General features: G+C 70.2%; 6 protein-coding genes across 6 annotated transcripts; 3 read left to right on the top strand and 3 right to left on the bottom strand.

Annotated features, from left to right (window-relative positions):
- Positions 1-2,775: 2,775 nt before the first annotated feature.
- Positions 2,776-5,035, bottom strand: CLP1 (cleavage factor polyribonucleotide kinase subunit 1). The gene is made up of 2 exons (XM_032188777.1): positions 4,380-5,035; positions 2,776-3,513 (listed from the first exon to the last, which is right to left on the bottom strand). The coding sequence occupies exons 1-2, from the start codon at positions 4,983-4,985 to the stop codon at positions 2,842-2,844; spliced, it is 1,278 nt and encodes a 425-aa protein (XP_032044668.1). The 5' UTR covers positions 4,986-5,035; the 3' UTR covers positions 2,776-2,841.
- Positions 5,036-5,160: 125 nt separating this feature from the next.
- YPEL4 (yippee like 4) lies at positions 5,161-7,237 on the top strand. The gene is made up of 5 exons (XM_032188550.1): positions 5,161-5,216; positions 6,045-6,339; positions 6,607-6,650; positions 6,756-6,864; positions 6,956-7,237. The coding sequence occupies exons 1-5, from the start codon at positions 5,161-5,163 to the stop codon at positions 7,043-7,045; spliced, it is 594 nt and encodes a 197-aa protein (XP_032044441.1). The 3' UTR covers positions 7,046-7,237.
- A 692-nt stretch (positions 7,238-7,929) lies between these two features.
- SERPING1 (serpin family G member 1) lies at positions 7,930-10,028 on the bottom strand. The gene is made up of 7 exons (XM_032188070.1): positions 9,960-10,028; positions 9,389-9,881; positions 9,165-9,302; positions 8,883-9,086; positions 8,610-8,752; positions 8,300-8,519; positions 7,930-8,180 (listed from the first exon to the last, which is right to left on the bottom strand). The coding sequence occupies exons 1-7, from the start codon at positions 10,026-10,028 to the stop codon at positions 7,930-7,932; spliced, it is 1,518 nt and encodes a 505-aa protein (XP_032043961.1).
- UBE2L6 (ubiquitin conjugating enzyme E2 L6) lies at positions 9,955-12,208 on the top strand. The gene is made up of 4 exons (XM_032188842.1): positions 9,955-10,736; positions 11,171-11,260; positions 11,683-11,869; positions 11,952-12,208. The coding sequence occupies exons 1-4, from the start codon at positions 10,539-10,541 to the stop codon at positions 12,113-12,115; spliced, it is 639 nt and encodes a 212-aa protein (XP_032044733.1). The 5' UTR covers positions 9,955-10,538; the 3' UTR covers positions 12,116-12,208.
- A 140-nt stretch (positions 12,209-12,348) lies between these two features.
- On the bottom strand, positions 12,349-14,530 carry SMTNL1 (smoothelin like 1). Its single transcript, XM_032188069.1, has 8 exons — positions 14,372-14,530; positions 14,042-14,215; positions 13,786-13,942; positions 13,540-13,600; positions 13,320-13,436; positions 12,993-13,095; positions 12,775-12,926; positions 12,349-12,493 (listed from the first exon to the last, which is right to left on the bottom strand). Exons 1-8 carry the CDS (start codon positions 14,528-14,530, stop codon positions 12,349-12,351), a joined length of 1,068 nt encoding a protein of 355 aa, XP_032043960.1.
- Positions 14,531-16,031: 1,501 nt separating this feature from the next.
- On the top strand, positions 16,032-17,355 carry TIMM10 (translocase of inner mitochondrial membrane 10). Its single transcript, XM_032188775.1, has 2 exons — positions 16,032-16,137; positions 17,044-17,355. Exons 1-2 carry the CDS (start codon positions 16,067-16,069, stop codon positions 17,243-17,245), a joined length of 273 nt encoding a protein of 90 aa, XP_032044666.1. The 5' UTR covers positions 16,032-16,066; the 3' UTR covers positions 17,246-17,355.
- Positions 17,356-17,625: the final 270 nt, after the last annotated feature.

Raw genomic sequence — 17,625 nt, 5'->3', positions numbered from 1 at the left:
GTTCCTCCTGCAGGGACCTCTGCGGCTCTGCTCCTCGTGCTGTCGGCGCTCTGCTTCCCCCACAGCTCAGCAAAACCCCACCTGGGGCCGTGAAGGAGCGAGCCCCCCACAGAGGGAGGCAGGGAACAGAGCCCAGAGTGCCCTGAGCTGGACAGGACCCACAAGGATCACCGAGTGCAACCCCTGGCTCCAGATGGGACTGCCCAAAAATTCCAAGTTCCCACCCAGGAGAAGCCAGCCACACGCAGAACCCCCCCAGGCTGACCCACCACGCTCACACCCGCTCTCCCCACAGCCCATCTCCTTCAGGCTCTCCCGATCTCTCCGCCCTTCCCCAGCCCCAGAGGCCAGCCGCACCCCGCTCACCTGAGGGACACCCGTGCTCTGCTGCTGTCCCCAGCCCCTTCCAGCCCCTCCTTCCCACGCCTCTGGGGCCCTGCCCTCCTCCCTGCTCCTCCCAGTCAGGCTTTACGGGCTCCTGTGGCACCGGGGACTCCCTTTTCCTTCTCCTTTGGGGTTTCCACCACAGCTCCTCGCCGTGCTGGGAGCAACCCGTGGAGAGGAGCGTGCTGACGAGCTCCCCTCCATGTTCCCAAGCACGCAGCAGCTCCCAGCCCGCCCCAAACCTGCCCCGCCGTGCCTCCGCGGGCCGGGCAGCCAAACCATTCCTTCCCACTGACGCAAGCCCGGGGCGGCGGGACAGCGGGGTGTGCTCTGCCCCGTCCCCAGCCCGCCGTGTCTGCACCGCCCGCGCCCAGGAGGTGAAACCCAGCCCCAGCACGCTCCTTTTGCTCCACAGCCCCTCAGTGACGCCAGCTCCGCCCGTTTGCCACCTCCCCAGCCTTAAATGCAGGCCGCCGAGTTGCCTGACTCTCCTCGCTTCACTCCAGACGAGGTCACAGCTGGGTTTTGCACCCCAGCTCTGTAGTGTCGGGTGCCCAAGTCCCCCTCTCCTGAAGCAGCGAGATGAAGGGGAGGCTCCGCGGGGCTTTTCTCTCGTCACAGGGAGACGCGAGCAGCTCCCCGGGGCCGGTAATTTGGGATTAACAGGCTTCACGCCGACAATCTGGCCCCGCTTAGCAAGAAGTCAGGTTGAACACCTGCCAGCACGGCCCATTACGTCAGCGGGGCCGGAGAACAGCGCAGAAACGCGCTGCAAGGAGCAGTTCCTCCCCAGGCAGGGCAGCAGCGTGTGGCCAGGAGCAGGCGCCGAGCTTCTGGCCACACCACCAGGCCACGGGAACCAAAGCCCTGCGAATTCACACGCCAGCTTCTCAAAAATCAACCTGCCAGAAGCACGCCTGTGGGGAGGTTTTGCTGCTCCACCTCGCCCAGCCGGCCGGGACGGAGCCTCCCCCAGCCCAGGGAAGCCGCACGGATCCCTGCCTCACGTCCTGCTCCCCAAAAACTCAGCCCCCCTGACACCCGCAGCACGGACACGGTCGTGCCGTTGGGGCGAACCCAAAGGAGGCCACGGAGACGATCAAAGGGCACTGAGGAGGTGCCCAAGGCCGGGTGGGACGGGGCTGGGGCAGCCTGGGCTGCCGGGAGGGTCCCTGCCCCGGCAGGGGGTGGCACACACGATCCTCAGCGCCCTCCCCACCCAACCCCTGTGTGACCGCACGGATCCCGGCCCGGCAGGGCTGCAGGAGCCGTGCTGAGGCAGCCGGGAGGCAGGGCAGGCGCAGCAGGAAGCGGCCCCCTGGGCCGGGCACGCGAGGGAGCTGCTGGGGGTGCCGCACACCCCCCCCGAGCACCCCGACGAACGCCCCCAGCCCCGCAACCACCCCGTAACCACCCCGCAACGCCCCCGGCACACGGGCAGGGGCCGGGCAGCACCGGGAGCCCCTCCCGGGGAGCGAACCGCCGGAACCGGAGGCGGGAGGGGGGGGGAAGGCTCGAAGGAACGGGGGCACAGCCGGGGCCGGGCACCGGGGGCTGCCCGGGGAGGGGCGGGGGAGGCCCGGGGAGACCCGGGGAGGGGGGAGGGGAGTCCGGGGGGCGCCGCGGGCGGTCCGGGGGCGCTGCGGGCGCGATGGGGGCGGCCCCGGTGCCGCCGGGGGCCGTCAGGGCCGCCCCGGGCCCCCCCCGGCACTCACCGGCTCGGCGCGGCCCAGGCGGCGGCGGGGCAGCGCTCCGGGCCCACACCGTCGCCGCGCTCCGGCGGCCCGGCCACTACGTCACGGCCGCGCCTGCGCAGTGAGGCTGCGCGCCGCCCGCCGCTGCTCATTGGCTGCCGCCCGGGGAACCGCCTGGAAGGAGCGGGGCGGGGGGCGCGCATGCGCAGGGAGGAGAGGGAGGGAAGGTGGGGTGGAGTGAGGGCATGGGGGTGGCTGCGGGGGGAGTGAGGCGCATGCGCAGAGAGGGAGGAGGGAAGGAAGGGCGGGGTGTGGGCATGAGGGTGGCTTCGGGGAGTGGAATAGCGCATGCGCAGAGCGGGAAGGGGAAGGAAGGGCAGAGTGTGGGCATGGGGAGCGGCTTCGGGGGGCAGAGTGGCGCATGCGCATAGTTTGCCATATTGGGACGTACCATGTGTAAACGGGGGGGAACGTACCACGTGCGAAGGGAGCCCCGGGCACGGGATTGGGACGGGGGCAAGATCCCAAAGCTCAGCCCCGGGGCACGGGAACCCTACAGGGGAAAAGGGGGTGCCCGGGCGCCCCCCCAGGCACACCCAGCGGGGATTTGGGCGGTCGTCCCGGGGCTGGGGGCTCGCCGTGAGCACCCCCGGGTGCCCTCCCCGCGGCCGGGGGCAGAAGGCAGCAGGAGGCAGGAGCCCGAGGCAGGGCTTTAATAAGAAGCGGTACAAAAAGGGGGCTGCGAGAAAAGGGGGCGGGGGCGCTACTTGAGGTCCATGAAGCGGATGTCCATGATGAGGAGGAAGTTCTTGGGCAGGGGGCGAGGCGCGGGCGAGAGCACGGTGAAGACCTGGCGCTCCAGGTCGACGCCGGTGACCACGATGAAGCCGGCCACGCTGGTCTCCGAGATGTTGTCGTCGGCGCTGTCGGCCATGCTGACGCTCAGCAGGTGGTGCACCATGTCCCGGCCCGGCGTCACCGGCACCAGCTTCAGCTGGTTGTCCTCCTGCGACATCCCCAGCGGCAGGCAGGAGTCCGGGATGGTGGGTGCCCCCACCTTGTAGATCTTGACGTCGGAGAACTTGACGTCGAAGGCGTGCGGGTAGAAGCAGCCCCGGAAGCCGTAGAAGTACTCGCGGATGCGGTCGTCCCGGCACTCGCGGCGGAAGTCCTTGGAGCGCTCCACCACCCCGCCGGATTTGGGGAGCAGCACGGTGCGCACGAAGTGGGGCAGGTCCCTCTTGAGCTCGTTGTAGAGGCGCTCCTGGTCCAGCACCACCACCACGTCCACCTCGAAGGCGGAAGCGGCGTGCACCAGCGCCTGGTAGCCCGAGCCCTTCACCCAGCCGCACGTGTTGATGACGCAGCCGCTCACCGAGGCGCGCCGGTTCACCTCGCAGCGCTGGTTGAAGACGTCGGCCAGGCGGGACGTGATCTGCGGGGCAGACGGGGAGAGCTTTGGGGGCACAACGGGAGCTGGGCTCTTCCCCCTGCCCCTCCCTCGCTCCTCACAGCCAGCCCACACCTCACCGCGTCACCCCAAATAACCTTGACTTCAGCGTCCCAAAACTCACCCCCCAAAAACCTCTCACCATCACCTTTGGGACCTGCTCTCAGGGTGTGCAACCCAAACCATGTCAGTTCTGATGGGGGTGGGCAGGAGGCCACGCCACGAGGCTATGTCCCGTTCTTAGGGACAGGTTGACCATCAGCAACGTCCCTAAAAGCGCTTGGCAGGTTTATTTGCTGACACAGGAATGATGTCTGGTTCATGGACAACCCCCTGGGGGGAAATCCTCCCAGTCAGCTGCCAGGCTCGGTGCTGGAGCCGTTCCTAAATCACATTACAAGACCTTAAGGGTGCTCAGCCACACCAGGAGAGCTGCTCCCCGGTGTCCCACAGATTGGACAGGGGCAAGAGCAGGGCTGAGGACGGCTCCAGGCCAAACAGGGGCCTCCAACTGTCACCAAGCAGCAGGTGCAGCAGGACACTGCGAGTCCAAATCGGCTTCTATGTGCATTTGTGGGATCTCTTTCTGCCTGGGGGCTCTCTGCTCACAGACAGCCTGGCTGGGGGCAGCGGGAAGGGAAAGGAAGCCACGCAGCTTCAATTCTAGCAGAGCTGGCAGGGCCAAGCTCCTCTGTGCGAGCTGACACCCATGCTGAGCCCCATGTCCCAGCTCAGCCAGGCACAGCTGTGGTGTTACACAGCACCAAAACCAACGGGGTGACCCCAGACTCACAGAGGCGGGCAGGGAACCCCTGCCCTGCTGCAGGTGGGGCGAGATCCCCGGGGCTCACCTTGTTGTAGAGCTTGATGTTGGTGCCCGGCGTGGTGGAGCCGAAGTGGTAGACCAGCGGGGCCTGGAGCGAAAACCCCTCCTCCACGTCCGCCGGCCGCTCGATGTAGAGGGCGCCCATGGTGCCAGGGATGGAGACGGAGCCCTGGCCCACGTCCAGCTCCACGAAGGTGGGCCGGCGGCCCAGGCGCACGGCGTAGTTGAGCAGCAGGCGGCACACGGTGGACTTGCCCACGTCGGTGGGGCCCACCACCATGACGCGGGGCCCCCGCTCGTCCTCGCGCTCCGCCTGCCGGCGCATCTGCTCCAGGGCCGTGTGCGTGTTGAGGTAGAGCAGCATGGGGGTGTCCTTGGACACGTAGGCCACCTCGGTGCGCCCGCTGAGCTGCACGCTGCAGCCGTGCCAGGTGAAGACGGCCACCTTGGCGCCGGCGTCGAAGGTGAACTTCTTGTTGCGGGTCAGCTCGGTGCCGAACACCTCGGCCATGCCGGTCAGCAGCTCCATCTGCACCGTCTGCGAGGCCTCCACCTCGAAGCGCAGCTCGGTCTCGCGCTCCAGCTCGAACTTGGCCACCTGCTTCTTCTCCTCGCCGCCCTCCTCCGCCATCTTGGCGCCGGCCCTGAGGGGGCTGCAGCGCCGGGGCCTCGCCCCTCGCCCGCTTCTGCTCCCCCCGGGCCCCCTCGGCTCCCCCGGTCCCTTCTCAGCCCCTCCGAGCCCCCCTCAGCCCCCCCGGGCCCCTCTGGGTGCCCCCTCCCGGCTCTGGGTCCCGGCCCCCCCCAACATGGCGCCCCCCCTCCCGCCTACCGGCGCCCTGAAGGGCCGCGCGCCGCGCCGGAAGTGAGGTCACTACAGCCCGCCGGGAGGCGCGGTTGCCATGGCAGTCGCGCGGGGCATTCTGGGTGTTGTAGTCCGGGCGCTGCCCCCACGGTTAATTAGCATCTCATTTGCATACAGCCCCCCCACCGGGGGTCTGTAGCCCTGATTGGGGCTATCTATCACCGTGTGCTCCCCCCCGGCTCCATTCACACTGTGTTTGCACACCACTCGCGCACAGCCCTCCCCTCCCTGCACCAAACTAATTTGCATCTCATTTGCATGCCCCTCCCCGGGGGGCCCTCTGCGGGGAGTGGAGGCTGGGGGAGGAGGGACCCCGAGAAGGGGGAGGAGACCCCGAGGTGACACGCACAGCCCTGTCTCTGCAGCATACCCCTCGGGGGTGACGTCATGGTGGTGACATCATGGTGGTGACATCACAGCAGTGCCAGCACGGCGGTGACGTCACAGTGACGTCACGCGGGGGGGGGATGAGTCACGGTGCCGTGATGCAGTCCCCGGGCGTGCGGTGCCCCCCCCACCCCCACCCCCCTCCATCCCCACCCCCCTCCTCCCGCCCGGTGCCGGCACCGGGGACGGCGACACCGGGGACAGCGGGGACAGCGGGGACAGCGGCAGGCGGTGAGCACGGCACCGGCCCCCCTGCACCCCCTTGGACCCCCTCAGACCCCCCCAAAACCCCCCTACACCTCCTTATCCCCCTGCCCCCCCCCATGTCCCCAAGGGGGACACACCAGGGACTGTCCCCCCCTGCACACCCCGTGGGGGGGGTCCCAGCGCTGCCCCCCCTCACTTTTTTCCCCCTTTGCAGGTCGCCCCCCCCATTTCCAGCCCCTTCTCCCCTTGGGGGGGCCCCGGCGCGGGAGGAAAGACGGCTCTCAGCACCCTGCTGCGCTGCTTCCCCTGCCAGCGGCTGTGCGGGGGGTGCACGGTGCCCCCCGCGCCCCCCCGGCCCCCCGGGGCCCTGCCACCCTCGGTGCCACCGCCGCCAGCCCGCCGCCACCTGCCCCCCGCCGCCTGCCTGCCCCCCAGGACCTTCCACAGCTACCTGCCCCGCTCACACCGCACCTACAGCTGCGTCCACTGCCGGGCACACCTGGCCCGCCACGAGGAGCTCATCTCCAAGGTGCCCCCCCCGCGCTGCGTCCCTGTCCCGTACCCCCGAGTGTCCCCATGGGGTCCTGGGGTGCCGAGCATCCTCCCCTGGGGGGGAGGGTGCACTGGTCCCTGTGGTGCTGGGCATCCATTTTGTGGGGTCCCCGGGGCGGTGAGCATCCCCTGCGTGGGGTCCCGGGGGTGGCAGGGGGGTCGCCGTACCTCCCCCCCGTGGCGGTGCCCCCAGGGGACGCAGTGGGGTCGGGGGTGTCCCCGCTGGTGACTGGTGTCCCTGCAGTCCTTCCAGGGCAGCCATGGCCGTGCCTACCTCTTCAACTCCGTGTGAGTACCGCGGGCACCGGGGTACTTGCCCCGAGGGGCTCAGGGGACATTGGGGAGGGGGACGGGGACACCCCCGGCATGCCCACGGCTCCCGGCTTTGCGCAGGGTTAACGTGGGCTGCGGGCCAGCCGAGCAGCGCCTGCTGCTCACCGGGCTGCACTCGGTGGCCGACATCTTCTGCGAGAGCTGCAAAACCACCCTGGGCTGGAAATATGTGAGTTGGCCCGCGCCCCCGGCACCCCTAAATCCCAAATCCTGGGCTATATGGGGGTGGGGGGTGGTGTCTCAGGCTGCCCTCCCCCCAGGAGCAGGCCTTCGAGAGCAGCCAGAAGTACAAGGAGGGGAAGTTCATCATCGAGACGTCGCACATGGTGAAGGAGAACGGCTGGGACTGACGGCACGCCGGGGGCACCCCGCGGCACCCCGCTGTCGGGGTGGCAGCGCGGTGTCCCCCCCACCCCACAACTCCGCACCTTCCCGGTGCCCTGTGGTGGGGGCACCCTGCCGGGGCATCACAGGGCCCATCACCAGCACGGGGGGAGGCTGCGGGCAGCTTTTTTAGGGGAATAAAAGCTTTTTTTTTTATAGGAAGGTGCCAGGTGTCACCCCCCGACACTGCTGCTCCCCCCTCGCTTAGCCCCGGCCCTCCTGGGGGACACCTGGCACGTGCCCAGCGCTCCCCCAGGGCGTGCTGGTGGTGATAGCCCCCAAATTGCTACCCCAAATAGCCTAATAGACCCCCCCCTCGTTGCCTTCCGCCCTCCAACAGGAGCCGTGCAGGGGGGCAGAGCATTTATTGGGGCCCCAGGCCCGGAGCTGATGGGGTGACTGGGGGCTGGGGGCTCTGCGGCACCCCAGGGGGCTGGGGGTTTGGGGGGGAGGAGGAGAGGGAGGGATGGGAAGGGGGAAAATGGGAGGGGTGGGGTGGGGTGGGATGGGTGGGGTGAGGTGGGGTGGGATGGGATGGGATGGGATGGGATGGGATGGGATGGGATGGGATGGGATGGGATGGGATGGGATGGGATGGGATGGGATGGGATGGGATGGGATGGGAGGAGGGGAGGTGAAAGCAGGGAGAGAGGGAGGGACAAGGGAAGGAGGGAGGGAAGGGGAGGAGAGAAAAGGAGGGAGGAGAGGAGGAAAGGGGGAAGGAGGGAAGAAAAAGGGACGGATGGGATGGGAAGGGGGGGAGAGGGATGGAAGAAGGGAGAAGAGAAGCAGGGAGAGGGAGGGAGAGGAGGGGAGGAAGGAGGGGACCATGCCCCCTGTGGGGCAGGCGTCAGGGCTGGGGGTCGCTGAGGCGCCCCATGAAGAGGGGGACTTCGCCGGCGTGGTCCCAGATGACGAAGAGGAAGGGCTGCAGCGCCTCCAGCAGCAGGGCCGTGCGGGCCACCGAGGTGGCCATGGCCCCCGCCGCCTCCACGCCGGCCTCGTCCAGCGCCAGCACGGCCCGGTGCTGCGCCGCGTCCACCGCCACCGCCGGGCCCCGTGCCAGCCCGCACAGCTCCGCGTCCAGGAACAGCCCGTAGTCTGCGGCACCCGGCCTCAGCACGGACACGGGGACACGGGGAGGGGGACATTTGGGGGCATGGGGGACATCGGGGACCCCTCCCGGGTGTTATAGGGCCGGGCGACGGGGGGTGCCTTACCCATGTCGTGGACCAGGGCCACCACGTCCAGGGCGAGGTCGAGGTGCACGCGGGGCAGGGCGATGGCGGTGGCACGTGTCGGGGTGCCGGCTGCCCTCCGCAGCAGCGCCAGGAAGGTCGGGGGGTCCAGCGCCCGCTCCACGGCCCCCAGCGCCTCCGGGGCTCCCCGCGGCACCAGCACCACCAGGCTCAGCCCCTCGCTCAGCTCCAGCCGCCCCACCTGGGGGACGGAGCCTCGGGTCACCGCGGGGATGTTGGGGACATCCCACCCCAAATCCCGTGGGATTGATGTCTGGGAGGGGGTGGGTACCTGGACCTGCAGGCGGGAGTCGGTGAAGGAGGCCACGGGGTACTTCTTGCTGGTCATGGTGGGCACGGACACAGGCGGGAGGCCGTGGCGCAGGAAGGGCAGCGGCATCGTCTGCTTGGCCTTGAACGGCGTCTGCCAGCGGGCTGCGGGGACACGGGACCGTGGGGACAGGGCGTCGTGGGGACGGGGGGTCCCAGCAGGGCAACGACCACGCGAGCACCCTCAGAACCCAAAGAGCAGATCCCGGGTGGCTCCCGGGTGGCAGCAGCATACCCTGGAAGTGCACGGCGCTGAGCAGCACCAGGCGCGGCTCGGGGGGCAGCTGTGCCAGCAGCTGGGGCAGGCGGCCGCGGGTGGCCTGGCGCACCCAGGCGTTGATGCGCTGCAGGTCCAGGCTCTCGTTGCCGCTCAGCTCCCGCGGCAGGGCCTCGTAGAAGCGCAGCGACTCGTTCAGGAAGCGGGGCCGCAGGGACAGGGCTGCGCAGCGGAGGGGCACGTCAGGAGGCTCTGCGTTTGCCCCCATCCTTGCCGCCTCCCCGCTGGCACCCGGCTCACCTGGGTGGTGGAAGATCTGCGAGGCGGCCAGCAGCCCGGGCACGGCGGCCAGCTGCTGCAGGGCTCCGTGCACGCACTCCGACCCCGGTGGGTAGCCCAGGACGGCGGCCAAGCGCTCCTGGGTCTCACCCCGAGCACCTGCAGGCGACACTGAGGCTCAGCGGGCACCCACAGCGGCACCCACGGGTGCCAGGCTGGGTGGCGGTGCCCACGGAGCCCCTCACCCAGCAGGAGGTGCGACAGCCCCAGGGCCACGTTGAGGGGGGAGAAGAGCAGGTTGGCGCCGGGCTCGGCCGCCTCCGCCATGTGCCGGTAGAAACGCACGGCGAAGGTGCCCAGGGCCTCGGCCACCGCCGCCCTCTGCGCCCCCGTGGGTGCCCCGCAGGCCTCGGGGGGGTCCTCGTCGCCGGGGCACGGCGGGGTGCTCGTGCTCAGGGTGCCGAAGGGATCCTCGGTGGTCCCGGGGGCAGCTCCTGCTGTGCTCCCGCTGGTGGTGGTCCCGTGCTCCTCAGGTGCTGGCCCTGGCTCCTGGGTGTCCAGGGGCTCCTTGCTCTCGAGGGTGACGTCCAGGGTGGGCTCCTCCTCGGGGCTGGGCGCAGGCGGGGACGGTGTCCCCACGTCCCCCAGAGGGGCTGGGGTGGGACGTGGGGACACCGTCTGTGCCGGCTGCAGGGTGCCCAGGCTCAGTGTGCTGGGAGAAGCCTCCGGCGTGGGGACCTGGGCACGGGGACCCCGGTGAGGGCGGGCAGGGGGGCACCCGGGGGTGGGGAGCCCACGTCCCTGGGCCACACTTACCGGGGTGACAGCGGCAGAGGCTGCGGCCACCACCCACAGCAGGGGCAGGCAGAACCTCGCGGTGGCCATCCTGGTGGGCAAGCACTGGTCACGGCTCCGAAGGGCACCCGACGCCCCCACTCCAGCCCCCGTACCCACAAACCGTGCACCCCAGCCCCCCGAGCCCCCTGCCCAACATCCCCCAGCAGCCCTGGGCGACGGAGGGGGCCGCCCCCGTCCCACCTGGGTGCCAGTGGGGTGCTCCCCGAGTGTCCGGCCGGGCGCTGGGGGGAACTGGCCGGCCGCAGCCCCGCGTGGTTAAAGATTAAGGAGGGCGGGAGGCCGGGGAGGCTTCCCGTAAATCAGCCCCGGCGGAGGGAGGGTGCAGGGGGGGCTGAGGGCCGGGCTTGGCGGGGGCACCCGCGGTCAGAGGTGCTGACCCCACATCGCCCGGCCCACCCCACAGCGGCTGGAGGACCTGCCCCCCTTATGGGGCACCCACTGGGAGCTGGGGTAGGGCAGCCTACCCACCCAACGACCCCTTTTCCGTGACCCCCAAGGTGACAAGGGACGGCCCAGCCACCCAGCGTCCCCATCTTTATGCCCCCCGAGGTGCCCAGCCACCAATTGCCCCATCTGCCCCCCCTGGCCCCCATGTTCAGGGAGGGGCCACAGCCTCTTACCCCACCCCCAAAGGGGTGGCCTCGGGTGGGTCCCACCCCGAGGTGCCCAACGGGACACCCAGCACCCGGCACCCGGCACCTGGCACCGATGGCCATGAGCAGGAGGCTGGCACGGGTGGGTGGGGGCACCGGGGGCGGCACGCTGGGTGCCCACCCCAATGGGGTGGGGGTCCCGGTACTGGGGTGCAGCGGGGCGGTATTTGGGGCAGGGGGTTGTGGGGGGTGCTGGTGGCATTTGGGGGGTGCTGGCCCCGAGGTGAGGGTGCGGGGGGGATCCTGGTGCTGGTGGGTGCCAGTGGGTGTCAGGGGGTGTCAGGGGGTGTCGGTGGGTGCCAGGGGGTGTCAGGGGGTGCGGTGCCAGGAGGGTCCCAATGCCGGGGGGTCCCAGTGGGTCCCAGTGCTGTGGGGTGGCAGCGGGTGCCATGGGGTGTCGGTGGGTGCCGTGGGGTGCCGTGGGGTGCCGGTGGGTGCCGACTTCCAGTTTCGTTTCCCCGTCGGGGCGTGTACTGGGGTGGCCCCACCCCTAATCTCGTTCCCCCCCCCCCGCAGGACCTGGAGGAGGCGCGGCAGTGGAAGGGGGTCTGCGATCTGCAGCTGCTGGGGGGCGACGTGCTGCGCTGGGGGGGGCTGCTGCTGCCCGTGAGTGGGGGGCCTGGGGAGGGCCTGGGGGTGGGGAGGTCACGGGGGGGTCCTGGGGGAAGGGGGTTCTGGGGGTGTGGGGGGATACAGGGGAGGTCCTGGGGAGGGGGGGCTCAGGGGCGTGAGGGGTGCACAGGGGTGCCATGGGTGCGTGGGGGGTCCCAGGGGTTTTTGGGGTGCACAGGGGTCCTTGGGGACACGGGGGGGGTGTCCTTATTGTGGGAAGCACTATGGGGGGGCTTCCCCTGGGGACACCGTGCAGACTGGGGGGGATGTGGGGGCAGCCAGGGGGCTGTGGGTGGGGTTCCCACCCCCCCATGGGGCACACGGGGCTGCGGGTGCTCCGTGGGGGCTATCCCGGGGGGATCCCCTCCGTGCCCGGGCGGCACTGGGGGGCTGAGACGCCCCGCTTTGTGCCTCAGAACAACCCCCCCTATAACATGGGCGCCTTCCGCTTCGAGCTGGTCTTCTCCCCGCACCACCCGCTGGCCCCCCCCCGCGCCAGGCTCCTGACCAGCATCTACCACCCCGGCGTGGGCGAGGATGGCAGCGTCTGCCAGCCCCTCACCTCCCTTCACTGCTGGCAGCACACCACCTGCGCCGTCCACGGTGGGTGCTGGGGGCCGGGGGGTGCCGGGGTGCGGAGGATCCGGGCGCTGACCCCCCCCAACCCCCCGTGTACCCCCCGCAGTGCTGCAGGACCTGCTGCTGCTGCTGGACCACCCCGACAGGGAGCGGGTGATGCGGCTGGAGCTGGCCCGCGAGCTGGGCGAGCAGCCCGAAACCTTCTGGCGGCGTGCAGAGGAGCACACCCGCAGCCACGCCGAGCCGCGGCCAGAGCCTCCCGGGTCCTGAGCTCAGCTCAGCACCCCGGCCCCCTCCTGAGCCCCCACGGGGCCTGGGCATCGCCCCCACTCCATCCATAAAGTAATTAATTTATTCCCCCTGCTGGTTCATCTCCGTGAGCCTTCAACACCGTGGGGTCCCCGAAAAATAGAGACGAGGCCGGGCACTGCAAACCTTTACTGCCGGGGGGACGAAACGCTGGGGCGGGGAGCGGGGTGGGCGCTGGGGGCCGGGGAGGGGGCTCAGCGCTTCTTGGTCTTCACCAGCCCCTTGGCCACCAGGCTGCGGTACAGCTCCTGCACGTAGGTGTAGACGCACTTGGCGTCGGGCACCGCCAGCCGCAGCATGTCCTCCACGTCCAGCAGCGGGGCGCAGTCGGCCCGCGCCCTAAAATCACAGCATCGGAGTCATGAGGGTTGGGAAGACCCCAAAATCACCTGGCCCAACCGTCCCCTACCTCCGATTTCCCCACCAAACCCCGTCCCCAAGCACCACGTCCAGCCTCTCCTTGAACACCCCCAGGGACGGTGACCCCACCACCTCCCTGGGCAACCCGTCCCAACGCCTCACTGCTGTTTCTGAGCAGAAATGTCCCGATTCCCACCCTGACCCTCCCCGTGGGGCCAAGTGCCACCATCCGGAGGGGACGGGGACGGGGACGCGCTCACTCTGCGGTGGCAAAGGCCAGGGTGAAGTTGTGCCGGCGGTCCTGGGGCTGGAGGCTGCCGTAGTCGAAGGCGTCGGGGAAGAAGCTGTGGATGAGGGCGCAGAAGGCCAGGCCGCTGCCCCAGCTCCCCGTGAAGTTCTGGATGTCCACGTGCTGGGCGGGCAGGGGGGGGTCAGGGTGCCGGCAGCCCCCCCGGCCCCCCGCCCCGCCGCCCCTCACCTGGTAGCCGCGGGTCCTGGCGCGGCACCACTCCAGCAGCATGGCCTTCACCGAGCCGGCGCCCCCCGGGCGCTTCAGGTGTGGGGCCGGGCCCTTGGCTGCCCTATGGCCGACCCGCTCCGTGGGGTAGTGCACGGTGTCCCCCGTGGGTTCGTTTCCCTCATGGGGCCCTTCCCCAGCAGCCCCGTGCCCCACGTCCCCTGTATCCCCCTCTGCCACATGCCCCATAACACCGTTCCCTCCCCAACTACTTCACGCACCCCATTCCCCCCCAGCCACCCCATTGAGCCCCCACTGCCCCCTGTCCCCCCCCCAGGCCCCACTCACCCTCCAAACTTCTCCAGGATGGCGCTGCGCCCCTGTGCCTTGGCACTCGCCCGTGGCCGTCCCACGGCCACCACCCTGGGGGGCGCCCGGTCCCGTGGCCCCCCTGGGGACGCAGCCCTGGGGACACAGGTGTGGCCACCGTGCGTGGGGACGGGGGCACCGCTGGGGGTGCCACCGATGGGGACAGCCGGGTTTTGGGGTCCCACCCCCCGGCTCTCACCTCTCGCTGCCTCCCGAGCCCTCAGCACCAGCTGTGGGGGAAATCAGAGGGGTCAGTGGGGTGGGAGGGGGCACCCCGCATGGGGACACCCCCTGGGGGCACCCTTGGGTGCAGGGTCCCAGGTTGAGGGGCATCCCTGGGCTGGGGACAGAGCCTATAGGGAGGGGATGTGGGGATCTGTAGGGGATCTGTAGGGGATCTATAGGGGGCTCCAGTGTCCCTGCCCAGTACGGCCCTTACCTGTGGGGGATGTGGGGGACACAGGGGACAGGGGAGACGTAGGGGACATGGGGGATGTGGGAGAGAGGGGGGACGTGGGGCTGGCGGCCCCCTCGGTGCTGGGTGAGCAGGGGGGGAACTCGGGCCACAGCTCGTCCTCCTCGTCCTGCAGCCAGGTGGGCTCCTGCCGGGCACAGGCGGGGTGGCAGCGGGACGTGGCACCGCGTCCTGGCCCTCTGTCCCCTGTCCCCAGCTGTGCCACCCTGCTCGTGTCCCCTCTCACCTGCCGGCCCCGGGGGCCGCCTGTAGCCGCCGGCTCAGCCTTCTCCTCCGCCTCGGCCTCTCCCCCAGCAGCTGGTGCTACTGGGGGCTCCTTCACCGCTGCCTCCCCATCAGCCTCGCCCCCGGCAGCCTCCGCTCCCCCGGCCTCGCTCCCGGCTCCTTTCGCAGCCTCCCCCTCGCCCCCATCCCTAGCGGCCTCCTCCGTTGCCTTGGCCTCGTCCCCAGCGCCCTTTCCAGCCTCACTCCCGGTGCCCTTCACTGCCTCCGCCTTGGCCTCACCCCCATCTTCTTCTCCCTTGGCCTCCCCCCCGTTATCCTTTGCAGCCTCCACCTTGGCCTCTACCCCGTTATCCCTTGCTGCCTCCACCGTGGCCTCCCCCCCCCCACCCTCTTCTCCTTTGGCCTCCCCCCCGTTATCCTTCGCTGCCTCCTCCTTGGCCTCCCCCCCAGCCTCCGCCGCCCCCCCGGGAGGCTGCGTGGGGTCCCCCATGTTGGGGGCAGTGGATTTGGGGTCTCCGGGGGCAGGGTCTCCATGGGGCTCCATGCTGCTGCTGCGGGGCCGCAGGGCTGTCAGCGGGGGGCTCGCTGTGCCCCCCCCCAGCCTCCCCCCCTGCCTCCCCCCACCCCGAGCTCTCCCCCACCCCATTGCCCCCTCTCCTCCCAACCCCCCCCATCCCAAACCCTGCCCCGTCCCCCTCCCGTCTCCCCCAAATCCTCTCCCCATTCCCCCTCCCAGCCTCCCCCTGGCGTCCCCCACCCCACCCCATCCCAATTCCTCTCCCCATCCCCTTCCCCGCTCCCCGACACCCCCGTCACCCCCTCAGCTCCCCCGGCCCCCAGCCCCCTGCCCCATATCCCCCCCCAGCCACCCTCACCGTCCTCCGGACTCCGTCCCGGCCTCCCCAGCCCCGTCCCAGCCTCAGTGGCCCCGTCCCGGCCCCCGGTGCTATTTGAGCACCGCAGGTGCCGCCTTCAGTCAGCGGGGCCGGGGGGAGCGGGGGACACACTGTGGGACGGGCGAGGAGGGGACACGGCCGCGTGGGTGGCAGCAGGATGGCCAGACGGGGGGGACAATGGGGACACAAGGGGACAGCGGTACCCCCATGGGGTTTGGGAAGGTCGGGGGGAAATGGTCTGGGGGGGACATGGGGGGAACACAGGGATGTGGGGGGCACGGGGGGACACAAGGAGAATGGGTACAGGGGGGATATGGGGCACATGGGGGGGTCACAGGTGTGGGACATGGGGACATGGGGACATTGGGGGGACATGGGGACACATGAGGGGACACGGGGGACATGGAGTGCACAGGCACATGGGGGACATGGGGGACGCACGGGGGGCAGTGGGGACATTGGGGGGGACATGGGGGATATGGGGCATGTGGGGGGACATGGAGGGAGATGGGAGACAGGGGGGACACAGGGGAATGTGGTTGGACATTGGGGACACAGATGCATGGGGGGACATTGAGGGACATGGGGAACATGGGGGACATTGGGGGGACAGGGGGGACATGAGGGGACATAGGGGACATGAGGGGACATAGGGGAGACATTTGGGACATGGGGGGACATCGGGGGCACGTTGGAGGACATGGGGAACATGGGGAACATTGGGGGGACATGAGGGGGACATGATGGGACATGTGGGACTTTAGGAACTTGGGGGGACACTGGGGACATGTGGAGGCATTGGGGGGACACGAGGGGACATTGGGGAGACACTGGGGGGACATTTGGGCCATTGGGGGCACACTGGTGACATTTGGGACACTGGGGCCCAGCCCCACACGCGGGGGCCGAGCGCCGACCCCGTCCCCGTGGGGCTGAGGGCGGGCAGCGCGCCTCCCCTCCCGCTTCACCTCCCCGCGCCCCGCCCCTCGATCCCCGCCCTCTCATTGGCTGGGCGGCGCGCCAGTCCCTCCCCTCCCGGCTCCGATTGGCCGACGGGGCGGCGGCGGGGCGGGGCGGGGCGGCGTGCGGGCGGAAGCGCGTGGGGCGGCCGCTTCCCGCCGGGGGCCGCCATGGACCCGCTGCGGGCCCAGCAGCTGGCGGCGGAGCTGGAGGTGGACATGATGGCAGACATGTACAGCCGGTGAGGGGGCTGGGGGGGCTGGGGGGGCTGGGGGGGCTTGGGAGGGCTGAGGGGTCCTGGGGGGGGCTGAGGGGTCCTGGGGGGTTAGGGATTGGGGGGGGTTGAGGGGTTCTGGGGGGTCCTGGGGGGGTTGGGGAGGGGGTTTTGGGGGGGGGGGGCTGGGGTTGGGGGGGGCTGGGGGGTCCTGGGGGCTCTTGGGGGGCCTGGGGGGGCTCGGGGGAGCTGGGGAGGGGGCTGGGGGGCTAGGGATTGAGGGGGGAGTTGGAGGTTTTAGGGGGTCTTGGGGGGGCTGGGGATTGGGGAGCCTGGGAATGGGGGGGGGCTGGGGGGTCCTGGGGGGGGCTGAGGGGGTCCTGAGGGTCCGGGGGGAGCTTGGGGGTCCTGAGGGTGCATGGGGATTGGGGAGGGGCTGGGGGTCCTGATAGGGTCAGGGATTAGGGAGCTGGGGGTCCTGGGGGGGACTGAGGGGGGCTGGGGGAGCTGGGGGGCTGCAGGGAGTTAGGGGGTCTTGGGGGGGGCTAGGGAATGGGGGGGGGTCTGAGAGGCCCGAGTCAGGGGACACTGGGGGGGCTGGGAGGGAACTGGGGGAGCTGGGGGCCCTGGGAGGCTCTAAGGGTCTTGGGGGTCTTTAGGGAGACCTCATTTAGGGGACACTGGGGGTGCCTGGGGAAGAATCTGGGGGTCCTGGAGGGGCTGGAGGAACTGCGGGGTTCTGGAGGATGGGGGGGTCCTGAGGGGGTTTGGGGGTGCTGGGAAATAGGGGGGGCTGTGAACACTGGAAGTGCCTGAGGGATTGGGGGGGGGCTGCTGGGGAACTGCCTGTACCTGGGGGGGCACAGGGGGTGCTGGGGGGCACAGGGGGCACTGGGGCACGTGGCGGGGCTGTGACAGCGCGGTGCCGCGCAGGATGACGCAGGCGTGCCACCGCAAGTGCGTCCCCCCCCACTACAAGGAGCCCGAGCTGTCCAAGGGCGAGAGCGTGTGCCTGGACCGCTGCGTGGCCAAGTACCTGGACGTCCACGAGAGGATGGGCAAGAAGCTGACGGAGCTGTCGCTGCAGGACGAGGAGCTCCTCAAGCGCATGCAGCAGGGCACGGGCACTGCCTGACCCCCCCTTTGTGTGCGTGTCCCCCTCCTCCTCTTCCCCCATTAATAAACTGGAGGCTTTGGGGCCAGCTGGCTGCTCGCCTCGCCCCCCAAACCCACCCTGCGCTGTTTTGTCAAGGGTTCGTGCCCCAAATCTGGCTGTGGGATGGGGGGTGGCCCCCCCTGGTGTCCCCCCAGAGCCATGTCCTTGAGGGGGGCACCCGCCGTGCCCCCAGCCCCACCCATGTAATCTGGGATTAGGCAGAGCCAGGCTGAGCCCCTCCTAATCCCCTGTGGGGTGGGGACGGGGCGCTGCCGGCCCCCGGGAGCTTCTGGGGGAGGGAAACGCTAGGGGATGGCTAGGAAAGACCCTACAGGGACACACAGGGAAATAGGGCAGGC

The sequence above is a fragment of the Aythya fuligula genome, chromosome 5 (genome assembly GCF_009819795.1).
Source record: "Aythya fuligula isolate bAytFul2 chromosome 5, bAytFul2.pri, whole genome shotgun sequence".
NCBI classification, from domain to species: Eukaryota; Metazoa; Chordata; class Aves; order Anseriformes; family Anatidae; genus Aythya; species Aythya fuligula.
This window is presented reverse-complemented; position numbering and strand designations above follow the sequence as displayed.

Bases quoted from the DNA above. Each gene is read 5' to 3' on its own strand.
- SMTNL1 (XM_032188069.1), bottom strand. From the start codon at position 14,530: ATGGGGGACCCCACGCAGCCTCCCGGGGGGGCGGCGGAGGCTGGGGGG. The intron at 13,943-14,041 runs GTGAGAGGGGAC...TGTGCCCGGCAG, and splicing joins GCGGCCCCCGGGGCCGGCAG to GAGCCCACCTGGCTGCAGGA. The intron at 13,437-13,539 runs GTGAGAGCCGGG...CTGTGTCCCCAG, and splicing joins GGCTCGGGAGGCAGCGAGAG to GGCTGCGTCCCCAGGGGGGC.
- UBE2L6 (XM_032188842.1), top strand. From the start codon at position 10,539: ATGCCCCCCGAGGTGCCCAGCCACCAATTGCCCCATCTGCCCCCCCTG. The intron at 10,737-11,170 runs GTGGGTGGGGGC...CCCCCCCCGCAG, and splicing joins TGAGCAGGAGGCTGGCACGG to GACCTGGAGGAGGCGCGGCA. The intron at 11,261-11,682 runs GTGAGTGGGGGG...TTTGTGCCTCAG, and splicing joins GGGGGGGGCTGCTGCTGCCC to AACAACCCCCCCTATAACAT.
- TIMM10 (XM_032188775.1), top strand. From the start codon at position 16,067: ATGGACCCGCTGCGGGCCCAGCAGCTGGCGGCGGAGCTGGAGGTGGAC. The intron at 16,138-17,043 runs GTGAGGGGGCTG...GGTGCCGCGCAG, and splicing joins ATGGCAGACATGTACAGCCG to GATGACGCAGGCGTGCCACC.
- YPEL4 (XM_032188550.1), top strand. From the start codon at position 5,161: ATGGCGCCCCCCCTCCCGCCTACCGGCGCCCTGAAGGGCCGCGCGCCG. The intron at 6,340-6,606 runs GTGCCCCCCCCG...GTGTCCCTGCAG, and splicing joins ACGAGGAGCTCATCTCCAAG to TCCTTCCAGGGCAGCCATGG. The intron at 6,651-6,755 runs GTGAGTACCGCG...GGCTTTGCGCAG, and splicing joins GCCTACCTCTTCAACTCCGT to GGTTAACGTGGGCTGCGGGC.
- CLP1 (XM_032188777.1), bottom strand. From the start codon at position 4,985: ATGGCGGAGGAGGGCGGCGAGGAGAAGAAGCAGGTGGCCAAGTTCGAG. The intron at 3,514-4,379 runs GTGAGCCCCGGG...TCTGCCCCGCAG, and splicing joins ACATCAAGCTCTACAACAAG to ATCACGTCCCGCCTGGCCGA.
- SERPING1 (XM_032188070.1), bottom strand. From the start codon at position 10,028: ATGGCCACCGCGAGGTTCTGCCTGCCCCTGCTGTGGGTGGTGGCCGCA. The intron at 9,882-9,959 runs GTAAGTGTGGCC...CCCCGTGCCCAG, and splicing joins CCTCTGCCGCTGTCACCCCG to GTCCCCACGCCGGAGGCTTC. The intron at 9,087-9,164 runs GTGAGCCGGGTG...TCCGCTGCGCAG, and splicing joins GCAGATCTTCCACCACCCAG to CCCTGTCCCTGCGGCCCCGC.